Consider the following 15,520-nt stretch of genomic DNA (forward strand, 5'->3'; position numbering starts at 1 on the left):
TCTTTAAAATAACAGGATGTCTTTTATTCATTCTGACATTATTTATACAGCGAGGGTCCAATTCACTCTCTTTTGCATGTAAAAAGTAATTTGTAAGCTTAAGCCTGATAAGTTTGGATGAACCACAGGACAGTCCAAACAAAGTGAAGCCAGACTCAACAAAAACAACATAATACCTCAGTAATGTAGCCTTCATCAGAAATGTAGCCTCAATGCGACTGTGGCAACTTTTAATTCCGCTTGCATTTTTCAGAGAGATGTTTTAGGTGAAACAGGTGAAGCATTGAAAGACTTTACTCACTCCACATCCAGTCGCCTGTTTCTCATGACTAGAGCAGGAGAAGGTGTGAGCTCCTCCTGCTGAATCTGGAGCTCAGGTCCGGACCAAGCTCCTTCATCCTCCGTTTGTCTTGTTGGGGTGTTTTTATAAAGAAGTTATTTGATTTACCTCAGTTCCTCAGTTCCACCTGGGGCCGGTCAGCTCGCACCGGAACTAACTCAGTGACGTCAAACGCACCTGAGACGGTGTCGACGTAAATCAATACCTATTGGCTATAAATAAAAGTAGGCGTGTCCTGCGAACTGTGGAACATCTGCAACAACCAATTAAAGCGCAGCCTCAGGTCACATGTTTGCCAAAACTTTCAGGACCCACGTTCACATCCATTTGGCCGGTGCCCCACACCCGGAAGTAGATGTATTCAGACAGAAATTAACCAAACCCGATTTGAAAACAACTTATATTGGACACTCACAGGTGCTTGAGGTAAATCAGGAGCATTGTACGGGTAAAATGATATGTAATGACATTATGTTTAATTGATTTAAATCTGACCTGTGAAAATTAAATTAGTTTCGGGGATACAAGGATATAAAAAAACTTTTATTTTTCTTTTATTTACAGGAATCGTTTTCGTTTCAGTTGTGCAGACAACACAATTAAAAGCTAATGGCCCACATATTGTCATCAGCCCCTCGGTAATCTGTAGCTGGGAGCAAATTTATCAATAAGTGCTTTCATCTGCATCGGGGAAATGAGTGCACACATTTCTATTTTGTATTGTTTTAAATCTATGAATAAAATTTGAGAGCTCCATCGATAAGTTACACAATTAATAACTCAAAGAAAGACAGAAAATTGAGAAAAGTAAAGAAAAAGAGAAGCGGAGTTTGACTTTCACTGCTGCTGATTAGAAGGCCGGGTGTTTGATTGTGTCGCTTTACAGACTGACTCTAATTTTAGTGAGTGATTAGCAGCATTACACTAAAGTGAAAACACACATCACAGAGCTCGACGGCAGTTCTTTGTTCCACCGGGTTTTTATTGATGGAATATTTCTTCAGTTTGGAGAACAAAACATACAATAAACTACTTTAAGAAACGTTGAATCAATTAATGCTTTCACCCTGCTGTACTTTCTTTGCATAATTTAAAATGAGGCCCTGGGACACAAAGAAAGAATCACAAACTGCACTAATGACTGAGGGAGATATGGTAATTGTGACGACTCCCTGAACAAAAATAAACAAGTGGAATTGTCTGTTTAAGTAGAAATTAAGTAGAAAATGTTTCAAACCTTGCACAAAATGATCACTCTCATTTAGCCCCTTCTCGCACACTCACATGACTTGAAATAAAACAAGCATAAAAATGAATAAATACATCTAATAAAACTTTGCAAAGTCTACAAGACCCCCGCCCTCCACCCCTGTGCCTCTTCTCTGCTCCTTTTCGTCTTTTGCCAAACCCACAGTCAATATAAAATTACCAAAGCCACAGAGCCAGAGAGAGAGTGAGAAGGTTTTTTTGAGGGAAAATCCACATTTTTTAAACATATGCATTTCCAGTTCCTCTTTTGTTCTGTTATTAAAAGCAGCATTTGCACCAATCACAGGGGATGCCTCTGACCGCTAAGTCTCCAAACGCCCACATACCTCCACACACTTTATCTCTCATGCAACCCATCCCTCGGCACAAACAACCTGATGGACGCATACAGGCCAAATACAACAAAAACAGATCCATCACTTTATTCAGATTGTTTTTGTGTTTATTGCAGGAGAGTTAACAATCAGGTCAGAGTAACATTTTTTTAACAGCACACCGCTCCTTTCAAAGGAGATGTATCACTTTGAAGGTGGCCAATATATTCTTTTTAAGGTTAGACACTTTATCCAAAGTGCTACAAGTTGACAAACACACTATGTCACATATTTACAACTCCATATTTTTAACCTAATCTGAGGAGTTTGGACTAATAGAAACAGGAGACAAGTCTGAAATTGTACAATTAAAGAAACTCTGAGGATCCAAACACAACAAAGTACTATTTTGTACAAAGGAACATTTGCTGCCATGTTGGCACAATCTCCCCATCACTGAAATAATGCTCATATCTGTGAAGAGTTCTCTCAAATTAAATCTCTTGTATAACTTCAGCAGAGATGCCAGCACACTGCCACACCCAGCTTGCCTTCTGCTTCTCTGCATAATTTCCAGTTTACCTACTCTTACACTGCAGGTGGAACTGTCGAACCTTCCTGCAAGAGGTGCTGCTGTTTTCACAGTGAGATGGTTCTGCTTTTTGTCTAAAAAACCAGACCTTTCCTCTCATTCTTTGAAAAATAACTGGTTATAAAAAAGCTGGCTGAGGAGGCTGGAGGAGATTCATCACTTTTTATGGCTTTTTATTTGTCATGATCAAGTCTGAAACATGAAGGAAAAGTGACAAGGAGGCGTCTGTTCACGCAGTAAAGAACTTCAGGGCTGGGCTCCACATTTGCAGGCAAAGGCACAAGTATTGCAGCTAAAAGTTGGCTTGTTTTACTATTATTGTTTTCACATGGCTTTATATGGAGGCCAGATGTCATGATTAGCAGCTTTCTGTCCTGGTTCTTTTTACCCCATAATTATCTTTTGATGTGAAATCCATTTTACACCATATGAGTCAACAGGCGAAGAGGACATACGCTGCACTACTTGTGCTTTCGTCTGATCTGCAGGAGCCTCCCCCCCACAGCCCTGTCCGAAAAAGATCAAGGGGGGCCTCTCCTTCCAAAGATGTGGTCGAATTCGCTGAGGATGAGCTCCACCGCCTGGTTCTGGTAGACCATATTCACCGCCATGTTGCCGTTGTCCCTCTCCGGGCGCATCAGCGTCGGCCCAAACACAATGCCGATGTTCTGTGTGGTCATTCTGTTGGTATCTGAATGTTCCAACACTCTGTGGCGAGTAAAAGAGAAGAAAATAAAATTCAGAATAAAACCTTAAACATCAACAAAACTACTGGATGAATGAAATTTTAAACAGAAATGAATGCATGATAAGTGTTGGCGATTCAGTGAAACTTCTTCAGGAGACACCAGGAGGTTAACATTCGGGGTTCATAATTAAATATCACAACAGAAAGTAGATGGACCAGCATACACTTTGGTTTAAATATTAATTCCCCACCATTCACTTGCAAACACATGGCTTGCAAAAATAAAACACACTAATGCATTTTGTTTTGCAAACACAAAACACATCTGATAAACAAATACATGACTTGTTGCTAATAAATGATGCTTCAGAAACAAATAACCTTCCACATTTCACACAAGTACAAAAAAAGGAATCTTAGATGTACAAAAATGTGTTTTCTGCAAGTATAAAAAAAACATCAAGACAAGGAATATTGTTTAACAAGTACAAAAAGATGAAAAACAAATACTTGGCCATGGGATTTTCTCACAAATGTCCTCCATTCATGCCACAACTACAGCTTGCGCTGTGAGCCAATTTGCAGGCACCAGGAAGTCAAGAATCAAGAGAATGAATGCAACACTATCACACACCATCACGATCAGACTGATATTGTGGAGGAGAGACAGACGGCTCTCTAGCTGTTAAAGCTAAAAACACAATCTCCTTCCATACTAAACACCGAACCATTGACTCATACCATCGTTACGCACTAAAATAAGGCATCACAGGCAAAGCACATTCTTGTTTTGAATAATATCTCCTAAGCTTTTTTTGAAAGCTTACCAGCGACATGGTAAGGACACATTTCCCGCTTGGTTGCCCCAAAGCTCAGGACACCAACTCCTTAGGTCTGATTATCCTCGTGCATTGCTTCCCATATCGCTGCTGCAGATAATAACCAACTATATCTGTCATTCCTGCCACATGACCCCAGCTAGATCTCGGCTTGTGAGTCAGACAGACCCACATGAAGGAAATATTTTACATGGGTAGAAGTCTTTTTATCTATGTCTCTCCCAGCTAAAGTTGTGAGAAACGTGTCTGTGATGACTGATGACCAGTTATGCTTTTTGCATCTGCCTCCTGGTTGTGCCACTTTGCAAAACATGGTTTTTCTCCCCTCAACAAGGTCCTGTTACATATACAGTAAAACTCAGATAGTCCCGAATGTGATGCCGCATCTTTGATCAGCCCATAAAGGCACATGTCACTCTGGTGCAAATTGATGTCCACTGGCCACCCATGGCCACCTAAATCAAAATCAAATGGCTTTGGGCGCTGCACCCCACTACTTAAAGTCAATTATACAACCTTGTGCTCAGCCACTGCATTCCTCCAAGGAACGTGGTCTGGCATTAGCCATCCTTGAACACAAGGACATCTCAGTATCGTTTATGGTTTCCGACGGTGTTGCGAGCTTCCAAATGCTATCAGAGTGCGGACAATCCTCTCTTGTTCTCTTGAAGATCATACCTCTTCTCTTCAAGGTTTTCTGCTGTACTGAAGCTTTATTTTCAGCCACTTTGGATAAAAGTGCCAAAGCAGGTTAACAGTTAAAATGGTCCAATAGCGGCTTTATGGCAAGAAACCTATGAAACTGATCATATATATTAGTCTCATCTGTACTTTGTGTTAAGTGCTAATAATGTTAGCATGCTAGCACATGAGAGGCTACCAGGGTTTTGATCATAAATATTGTCAAGATATCAGCATTTAGTTACTTTTTATTGCTGCAAACATTAAGTCTGGTTAGAGTTAATCTTTGGAAATACAGGTATGTATAGATGTAAACATACAACTTCATCCTTGTGGTCAATATGTGGCATAATTCTTACAAACTCAGGAATGCAAGTTTTCCCTTTTTTCGATGCATGTGCATTTTTACAATGTAGATACATGCATGTAAGTGTCCCCCGCCTGTATCGACCTATCCTGGTGTCTTTGAGCGTGTGTGTGTGTGATCTTGGGAGACTCAGGAATGGGTTAAAGCCACAGCATGAGGCATTCTTCTAAAAATGCCATTCCCACCAAGCCACAGAAGCAGCCAGCAATTGCTCAAAACTTCCACATTAAAAAGAAAGGAGGAAAAAAGAGAGAGAGAGGAGAGGAGAGGAGAGGGAAGAGAAGAAAAAAAAACGTAGCGAGCGAGGGAGAGGGCGAAGAGAGAGAAAAGAGAGAGGTTCCAGTGGTGGCGGCGGTGGTGTCGGTATGCCTTCCAGCAGACGAACCACAAGGCTCCCATGGGACCTTCGAGGCAAGGAGGAGAGCGGAGGGAAGGCACAAGGGGGGGAGGAGGAGGATGGAGAAAAAGGAGAAAGGGATGGAAAGGGGAGGAAGAAGGGAGGAAGAGGAAGGGGGGAGTGAAAAGAGAGGGAAGAGGATAAAGAGGACGTGAGGAAACAATGGTGGCAAGCCAGAGGAGAGAGAGGAGGCGACAGAGGTTGATTGAGCAGGGAGATGATAAATGATAAACAGAAGGAGGGGTGGGGGGGTGGGGGGATGACAGCGGAGAGAAAATGAGAGAAAGACACAGAGTTGACAAATTCATGGGGCCCACCACACCCTGGCACAAACATCGGCCTCAGAACACGAACACTCACCCCTGGAGTGGAAGGAAAAACCATAAGCGGTAAAAAACACACATTTTATGTACTGTAAAAGGAACTGGCTCACATAACATTGTACACCATTCATCTTCCTCCAGCCTTTTCATCTTCAGACGACCCAAACTTAACAACAGTGCGATCCTGGTACGGTGCTGGCGTGCTCCAAGACACGAAGAATCCCTGACAGAAAATCACTGACATCCACAAGGGAACTACCCCATCTTGTGGTCAATTTGAAAGGAAAAGTTATAAGACGGAGATTTTATTTCCCTACGAGGGCATGTGGTTCATTGTTTCATGGCTGATATGTGCCAAGGGGAATATTCGGCCTTATGAAATGCCACTGAAACCATCAGAGCTACATGGAAAACTGAGCGGGGATGAGGACAGACACAACAGCAGATATTTACTGCACATGGTTCCAATCCCACCCTCTCACCGTCTGAGATGGCGGCATATGAACAGCAGTGTATCGTGGTTCGGGGGAGGCATGTTGAGCACCAGACACTTCAGACGATCCACTTTGTCCATGTAGTCCGACATCTCTGCAACACAGAGCAATAGACCGGTCAGATCGTAGTACATTTTTATCTTTTGCATGATATTACATTCCTTTCTTAGCATCCAAAAAGTTGATTTGCATCCATTAACTGATATCACATGTACTTTATTAGCCTCCACCAACTAATTCGATACAGCAGCTTGCAATTATCCACTATCACCACTGTGGTTTGATGAGGAGTGAAGTGCTGATCACAGTCTGTGCAGACACATGAATACATTTACATTTTTACACTACATTTCTTTCTTAATATGCAATAATTTCTTACTGAATGTAATCTATATTTGAATTTAGATCATTTAATGTTTTAGGATAAGTAAAAGATACCGTGATACACCGTAGTATCAAAGAGGTCTGGGCAGATCTGAATCTAATTGAAGCCCATAGATAAAGAGTTTGAAGATATTTCGTAATTTTCTTTTTGTCAATGAAAAGATCAGAACTGTGATTAGTGAATGACAAGTGTTGTGTGTGAGTTTGATTTGGTTCATTCCTTAATTCAACAGATTTACATGGAGCCGCACTGAATAACATCTTATACAATGAACCAGTGTGTGGAGAAAATCTTGTGATCTAGTGGAGGGAGTTTTCTGGAGACTTCAGGAGTCTTTAATTGAAGCATTTATTGACTTAAGGAGAAAAAAGAGGAGCACAAAATCAAGGCTGTCTTGGTTAAAGAGTTCACTTCGCTTCACTTTGGTGTAGCTCCTCCATTCCAAGTGCCAAAGTGCCCTTGGGCAAGATACTGAACCCCAAATTGCCCCTGACGGCTGTGCCAGAAGTGTGAGAATGATGTATGATAGGGAAAGTGCTGCACATACTGTAGAAACACAGTATGAAAATGTGTGTGAATAGAAAAACTGTACTGTTCAGTGCTCCGACTGGTCATTAAGACCAGAAAAACATCATATAAATACTCAATTAACTATTTAACAAGGATTTACAGGTCCAAATCAGGATGTGAAAATTGGGTGCAACACCTCACATCCATACCTTTATATAGTTGTTAATATTCTAATGGAAATTCAATTTAATACTTAACATTAACTCATGATGTATATTCAAACACTAAAACGAATAAAACGACCTGGAGACTCCGAGACACTGGGTGTTTCCCTTCTCCGTCTCCGTCTTATCTATGAGAGCCTCCTCTCTAACTTTGGTTGCTATGGTCACTGCAGATGGGAATTGACCAGGTGTGTCTTCAGAGATAAACACTGAATAAGGTTTCCAGTAAATTAAACGTGAATGGCCTGTTACTGCCTAATCAATGAAAACTGACAATGAAGGGAAAATCCTTCAAACTACTGAGCTATATTAGTTGTGTAGCAATTAATTAAACAGTCACCTAAATGCTCTATTTACTTAAATCTGAGAAGGACTTGTTATACAGAGCCTAAACGTTTTTTTAGGAAATGACTGAATCTTTGTTGAAATCAAAAAAACAAAAAACTTCTCCATTTGTGGCGCATATTTAAGATTTATGTCGTCAGTGTGAGTGACTTGGCTTTGAGCCTGAGTGCCACAGGCAGGGTGGAGAAGTCATAATGAAAACCAACAAAAACAACACATTGCTGGTTTTTTTCATTCATGGGATTTGTTGACAGTAAAAAAAAAAAATTATAAATAGAACATCACCAGCCTTATCCTTTAAATAAAGGTGTCAAAATGTATTCAAAGTATGAAAAAGTGCAACTATGAATATGTGATGATCTGTAATTTAAGTTTTTTTTTTTGCGGAGAAACCATCGCTTCATTTTAATTTGATGCTGCTCAATAAATTCCAGCTATGTCAGGATGTAATTACTCGTCTCTCGCCTTGGAATACATTTACGTTTCATCTCAGGAAGCATCATTTTCTTTCACACATTTTTGTATTTATAGTATAAAGCAGCTATAAAATGTTTATTTGTGTCTTTAGGTTTTGATTATTCAGGACCACAGCAGTGTGATGACTATTCTGAGTAAAACAGCATGGGGGGAAACATAACAAGGTGAGAATAAAATGGTTCCCTGCATGTGCATGTGTCCCGGTCGCCTTAGTGTTTGAGATGCTGATCATGTCATTGCAACATCTCCACAAAGAGTCCAGCCATGGAATCTACCATCGTCATCTCAGTCGAATCAAAGACACGAAATATTTGGAATTGGGAAAAAAGTCCTCTCACCTCAAATATAAAGGTATTTTTTTTGCTGCTATTCAGTTTTAATTTCGTACAAGGTTTGTACACAGCGATGAGATCAACTGACAAAGTTCTTTAATATCTTTCTCAGATGGATCAAAGACGAGCGTCTCTGACCGATGCCCAGCGTTCAGGGGAAGGGTGTATAAGAAAAACTGAAGCCTGATTGGGGCTGAAAGTGGTCACTCACTGACTGTCTCCACGATGTCTGTGAAGAAGCCGTAGGGCACCAGAGGCTCCGGAAGCTCGCGGAAGAAAAGTTTCATAGCTCCTGTGATGACATGAATGTCCTCCCACTCACTCTCGTCCAAATTCAGCTTCTCCTCTGAGAGACGGGGAGGGAGGGAGGGAGGGAGGGAGAGGATGAGGGGAACGGCGAGAAATTCAGACAGACAGGGTCAGAGGAAGTGAAGGAAAAGTGGGGCAATACGTGAAGGAAAGACAAAAGAGTTTGAATTTAGAGAGAGAGAGAAAAATAAGTGGAGTTACAGTCACGGCGTCGTTTAAACGGAGGAACGTAAACAGAGCGAGAATTCACGTCAGGGCTGAGGCGGAACATGAAGGCTTGTAGCTGCAGGAGGGAGATAGAGATGGTCTGTGAGAGTAAGAGGAGACAGACGCACAAATCACACACACACACACACACACACACACACACACACACACACACACACACACACACACACACACACACACACACACACACACACACACACACATTTAGATGTAAAGCACATTTTCTTTAACAATCCAGGCCTGACTAGTGCTTCTCAAAACGGATCCAAAGACAAAAAGAGATTTAATTTGACCTCAGTGTCAATTAGATAAATGGTTCAAATATAAAAACCATGTCCATCACGTTCTGAGGAGAAACATTAGTCAGTGAGATGTTATGTGGGATTGGAGCGCCTCAGAGTGCACAAGCTGCTGACTCTCCGTTTCGTCCACTTGGTGGCAGCCGTGCACCGTGCAGCAACTCTCTGTACAACCTGCTCTGTGTTATTACATCAGAAAACTTAAAGCAGAAGAGCCTAAGGGACACACACACATTAAGCAAATGGTAGCACAAGCACCAAACTTTCAACGTTCAGTGCACGTCGGCGCCACAGCTCAGCTCGGCGTGTTAGTCTGTCGGCATGTGTGTGCTTGACTGAGATCTGTTCACATTATGCAACAAATAATGCACAAAAACAAGCAGGGCCAGGGAGAGCACATGAAAGCCACTGTTCTTCCTCGTCCGTCTGACTCTACCTTGTACCAACTCCTGTGGGAACATGTAGCGGCCGTCAGTAGTCACCGCTCGCTCTGCAGAAAACAGTTACTCAGTCAGCTTTTCCTCACTTCATCAAAAGGATGTGGTGCACAGGGAGTGAGAGAGTAAAAGATTTCACGCAGGGAGAAAAAGGTGTGTGTAAAATATCTGAGATTTAATCGTTATGTACATTCTGAATGAATAAAACAACATCAGAGAGAATTGTCTTGAACTGAAGTGGCAGAAAAAAAGAGGAATCGGATAAAAAATGTAATGATTTTTCCACCTGCCACAAAATATCAGCATTAATCATCACAAACTGTTCAGTGTGACCCCTCCCCCCCGCCATCCTCACCGTGGTTCACCAGGAAGCGAAGTTTCTGAATCACTGCCAGGTTTCCAGAGACTCTGTAGATGCCATCAGTGTCCAGTCCTGCAGTATAAGACAGGAGGTATAACAACACACACACACACACACACACACACACACACACACACACACACACACACACACACACACACACACACACACACATTGATTATTAGCTAGATTAGCTGTTAAAGACATAGTCTAAGCAAAAATGAAATAAACTCGTTCAAGTTTCCTCTCACGTTTTTCACTGTTACCTGTCTAAATTCCACCATTTTCTGACATGTCACATATTTTAAATTATGAATTAATCAAGGAAATAAATTTTTGTTTAATTGATAATGAAAATAATTGTGAGTTAACATAGTATGCTGAAGAAAAAGATTCTACCTTCTTCCCTTTCTACAACAGTAATTATACACCAAAGCTGCGAGAACTATCAAAATAGTTGACGGATACGTTTTTCAGTCCGTCACACCTTATACGTAAATGTCTCAATCTGCTCCCTAGAAATATTCAAATCATCAAAACTAAGTTTATAAAGCTCTTAAATATTTACTCGCAGTACTGTTTCTAAACAAGACTCAATTTTCTCTAATATCAATCTCTCTTTCTCTGGCAACTGCCATAATTTGTGCTTTGTGCAACTGTCAAACATTTTCCTGTAAATTTCAGTTTGATGATTTGTGCTGAACTGCAGATGCAGAGTCTGCCGTCAGTGACAGATGCTCCACATGGGACTGAGCTTGTTTTCTTATGCGTCTGCTTTAAGTTGCGGATCACATCAGCAGCAGTCGTCTGTCTGCAGTGACTCTACCTCTCCTCTCCACGGCCTCGGTGCAAAGTTTGACGAAGCGAGGGACGGTGCTCTTCTCCCGCTCGCAGAGCATCTCCAGACAACAGCCGAACACCTGATCTGAAGAGTGACGACAGACACAAACACACTTTTTTATCTTACTGTCAATTTTATTTTCTTACACAACAGACGTGATGTAAGAGCTACAAGCCCACGTTAATCTTGAAACTGATTTAGTTGGCTGAGGGAGAAAACCTATGACTCCTTTGACTTTGCTCCCAGAGATGAAGGCTCACACTTGATGATGCAACACAATCCATGTACTGTATGTTCTATAGGTGAAACAAATCATATGCAGACCTTCACTCCAGAGTGTGGCTCTCTGATGAGGGCTCTAATTTAACTATATAAGACTTTCCAACTTCTCTCATAGTAGCTGGAGAAGTCAGATATTTTTGTTTTAAATCACCTGCAAATGAAAATACACCAAAACAGCTTTTTGCTGCTTAAGCTTAGTCTATGGATAAAACCTATATTTGAACATATATAAGCTTTTCAAAAAGCTGCTTAAAAGGCATATAAAAAGTTTTATCTGCAGAGGTGAAAAAACACAAACTACCTTCTGTTTAGAGGCCACAGAATATGATTTGGGTAATTTTCACACGAACTGAACATTTCTCTGACGTCTCCTGTCCTGAACTCAAGGTGCTTTTCTCTCCACATATTTATTATTTGTTACTTTCTGATGACAGCCTGAACATAAAAATGGACTTTACTTCTTCTGACCCATTAAAAAAACATGAAAAGCCCAGGGATTGTTCCAGCTCTAGAGAAAGACACATAACAGATGTCCTAACAGTGTAATCGACAGACACGCCGTGTGAAAAACTTTTTCTGGACGAGGAGGAGAGCGATTCACATTCACGATTGATGAGGCATCACCACAGGATAAACACAGATTTCTCGCCTGCTCTTGCAACTGTGACGGCAGCCGGCTTAAAGGAAGAATATCTACAACTTCTCAACAAAAGTCCACTGGATAGTTTTAGCTGTGAAATTCATGAAAAAAAGAACTTGTATGTCCATTATTCACTGCTGCTAAATAAAGGATACGAGCGCATTCAAATAGTCTGGAGACTTCAAAAAGAAACCTCACCTTTAATGAGGCCTTTCTCCTGCAGAGCCTGCAGTGGAGGTCTCTTCAGGATCAGCTTCTTCAATCGCGTCTTTACTCTCTTCCTCTCCGTGTTTTCCAGGTTGGACGACGAGCGAGGGACTGCAGATGGAGGAAAGGAGAAGGAGGAGCAGGAGGAAGAGAAGGAGGAAGAAGAGGAGGAGGGGGTCAGTGCGGGGCATTCGGCCGCGAGGCTGGCGAGCAGATGAGAGGGGATGGTGGTGAGGATGAATAGTGGCAGGGCCGGGCGACGGCGGAGGTGAGACAGGACTGACGGTGGGATTATTTGCCACGGGGGCCGCGTGAAAATATAAGTGGGCTGAATGGAGGAGAGGATGGAGGAGAGGATGGAGGGATGTAAGAAGCCTGTGTGGAGGTTTGAAGAAAACAAAAAGTGGTGATGATGATGGAGTGAGAGGTTGTCATGTGGAGTTGAGGGCAGGGACGGTTTTGCGAGATGCTTGTGTGAAGGAGGGACGACTGAATGGACCGAAGACAAAGTGATGTTGTGATGACTTACGTGACGTTCTCCTGTCATCCTCATCTCCACTGTGGTCCAGCATCTCCACGCTGCCTGCTCGCCTCAGAGAGTACAGGAGGACATTGTCCAGTGGGTTTTCACGGTCCTGGGAGGCCATGAGTAAAACATATAAACATGATGCTTCTCACTGTTTACATCATTGATTAAAACTGGGTTATCACTACATTACAACACACAGTGGCAGATTAGTAGTTACATATTGCAGAAGTGGTGGTTTGACCAGAGAATCACATGATGAATGTTACAATCAAATTTCTTTAAACTTCATTTTTGGCCTCCTAGTAGAAATAACTGCAGTTTTATATTGACCTTTTTTTATTAGAAACAGGAGCCATTCGTAATCGAAACAAAAACTACTTTGTTAATTCAACATTTATGACCAACATATGTGTGAGTGGGACATTTTACAGTTTTCAGCTGTTCAAAGGTTTTTCATCATCCTCTCACTATAAAATGAATTTACGCGTCTCCTAAAGTGAGGCAGTTTATTTATATTGCATTTCTACAAGCAGTTTATATCACGCATAAAAGACAATGAATAGAACGTAAGACATTCAAATTGAACAAGAAAAAATATATAAACGTAAAAGAAAAAAAGAAATAAAACAGTAAAAGAGAGAAGGGATGAGGTTTGTGACTAAATGTTAAAATGTTGCTACCCTTGAGAAATACAAGTCAGTTAAAGTAAAAACTATTATACTATTAATAGGAAACGGTGAAAAGTAGCTAAAATGTCGTACATTTACTTCTTTACTTTAAAAAGTGTGTGTCGTGTGTTTGTGTCTCACCAGCCTGTCGATGACGTTCTGGATGGTTTTGTACCACTCTTTGATCAGAGAGTCCGTCTCCGACTGCAGCAGGAACTCATTTCCTGTCACTGTCCTCAGCTGAAACATCAACATTTATACATTTCGATATGAATGCATGAAAACCTGTCCCCAAAGTTCCTCATTTAGTATTTCAAGTAAATGTACTGACCTTCTATGGAATTCTTTGATTTTGATGACAATTAATTCCACATTTCACTGGAAAATGTATCTTTACTGCTTCCTCTATCTCATTGTTGTGAGTCATTGATGAGTGACCAGATGAATGAAAGTTTCACACTTCTACTTTTTATCTATATAGGGAATCTCCACTGACAGAAATAATCAGACTGTGTTTTCTTCTTACTCTAACCATGTTCTCTCTATATGACAGTTCACATAAATGATTCAAATAAAAAAATGAAGGGGACACTGAGGTCATGTGTAATGATTTGTTGAATTTCTTAAGAAGTTAAATAATAAGTGTGCATCTAGAGGTCATGTGTTTCTCAAAGTTAGTTTTAAATAGTTTTTCTGTTTTCATCCTACTTGTCTCTTACCTTGAAGACGTTCTTCTTGCTGGACAGCTCATTGGCCCAGTGCAGTTGTGCACCTCTTAAATCAACACTGCTCTCAGGGCGACTGTTTCCTGGTTTCTGTTTTTCAATAAACATGCACAGTTACATATTTGTAACATTTTCTCAACATTCAGTTAACTGGATTGATTTTAAAAAATGGAGTTTGAGTGTCTTTTTGCAACACTTCCCCCCCTTTTAGATCAAGTCTTTCTTTCACACACCAACAGCGTGACCCGTTTTACGAGCATAAGAGCTGATGGTTGTTATTTTACTACAATGACCCATAAGGAGAACGTTACTCCTACAAGAATTAGCTGACTTGAGTAGGTTGACATTTTCAATTTCAAAAGAGAAGTCCATTTAGCAGAAAAAGCAACATCTGCATTTCTGACAAACTCCCACTTAGTGAGGATTTTGTAATCAGGACATTAGAGGCCTCATGCAATTATTTCCTAGTTGTTGAAAAAACTACAGCAAAGCTTTTCTATGCATCAATATAACCCTGACCTTGACTTAAACCATCAAACATGAGGTTTCTCTCCGCTCTTACCCAGCTGGACGGTGTCTGTGATTTAGGATCTTTGAAGAAAACCAGACTGTTCCCAACCAACACAACCCAGGACGGGCTCCAGTTTTTCCTGCAACCCAACAAACATGTTTGTTGCTCAGTCAGTATTTAGCCCCGAAAACCGTACTCCTTAAACTCTTCATTCATTATGTTCCTGATCCCTGACTCCTCACCTCAGTTTCCTGCCTCCTTCTGCAATCTTTGTCTTGTTCAAGAGGCCGGCTTTCTCCAACTCCTGAGAGGAAGAGAAGTCCTTATATCTATTATCCCTCAATAATAATGAGAGTATGTGAGGACATGTTCAAATGTTAACAGTAAAGTGCAGCAGAGGGCTTTTCCTCTGTAGAATGTTCTGCATCCTGAGCGAACCCATTTAACTTGACTGTTGCATCATTCAAAAAAATAGCGAGAGGGGAGCTGCTTTACAGTCTCCCACTGCGGTATGGCCCCGTTTAAGGTGCAGGAGAACAGAATTAATACAAACTATGAAGTTAGATGTGTTGAGTACAATATATAAAGACAGAAGAACTCTCAGTCCATTATGTTCAATAAATAAAAAATATGTACATGTACAGGTATCTTCATCAATAAGTTAAGAGGCAGTGTTGCTCACCGGTGTGTGACCGTCGCTGTCTGGAGAGCTCTGAGGAGAGGGAGGCTCCACGACGATGTTGGTCACGTTACAGGTGTAATCTCTGCACTGCTGGACCAGCTGGAAAACACGAATTGGTCATCGTTAGCTGCGTTATATGCACCGGAGCAGTGTTTCTCTCCGTTTCCCTGTCTCTCCGTGTGTCTCACAGCTTACGAGCATGTGTGTATGTGCTCTGGAGGTGA

General features: G+C 41.2%; 1 protein-coding gene across 7 annotated transcripts in view; it reads right to left on the reverse strand.

Moving 5' to 3' along the window:
- Positions 1-2,029: 2,029 nt before the first annotated feature.
- The window catches only part of arhgap9 (Rho GTPase activating protein 9), a 37,223-nt gene continuing 23,732 nt past the window's right edge, over positions 2,030-15,520 (reverse strand). For 3 of the 7 annotated variants that reach the window (XM_020096888.2, XM_020096884.2, XM_020096885.2), the window contains 13 exons: positions 15,297-15,395; positions 14,857-14,918; positions 14,666-14,753; positions 14,098-14,193; positions 13,520-13,618; positions 12,711-12,816; positions 12,173-12,292; positions 11,038-11,136; positions 10,206-10,283; positions 9,850-9,903; positions 8,789-8,923; positions 6,293-6,398; positions 2,030-3,223 (listed from right to left, as the gene is read on the reverse strand). In XM_020096888.2, the coding sequence (XP_019952447.1) occupies positions 3,037-3,223; positions 6,293-6,398; positions 8,789-8,923; positions 9,850-9,903; positions 10,206-10,283; positions 11,038-11,136; positions 12,173-12,292; positions 12,711-12,816; positions 13,520-13,618; positions 14,098-14,193; positions 14,666-14,753; positions 14,857-14,918; positions 15,297-15,395 (1,329 nt within the window). In that variant the 3' untranslated portion in view covers positions 2,030-3,036. Of the gene's footprint in view, positions 3,224-6,292; positions 6,399-8,788; positions 8,924-9,849; positions 9,904-10,205; positions 10,284-11,037; positions 11,137-12,172; positions 12,557-12,710; positions 12,817-13,519; positions 13,619-14,097; positions 14,194-14,665; positions 14,754-14,856; positions 14,919-15,296; positions 15,396-15,520 lie in introns of all 7 variants that reach the window. The other 4 variants (XM_069534711.1, XM_069534703.1, XM_069534706.1 and 1 more) reach the window with 2 other exon arrangements.

Source organism: Paralichthys olivaceus, chromosome 2 (genome assembly GCF_024713975.1).
Source record: "Paralichthys olivaceus isolate ysfri-2021 chromosome 2, ASM2471397v2, whole genome shotgun sequence".
Taxonomy (NCBI): domain Eukaryota; kingdom Metazoa; phylum Chordata; class Actinopteri; order Pleuronectiformes; family Paralichthyidae; genus Paralichthys; species Paralichthys olivaceus.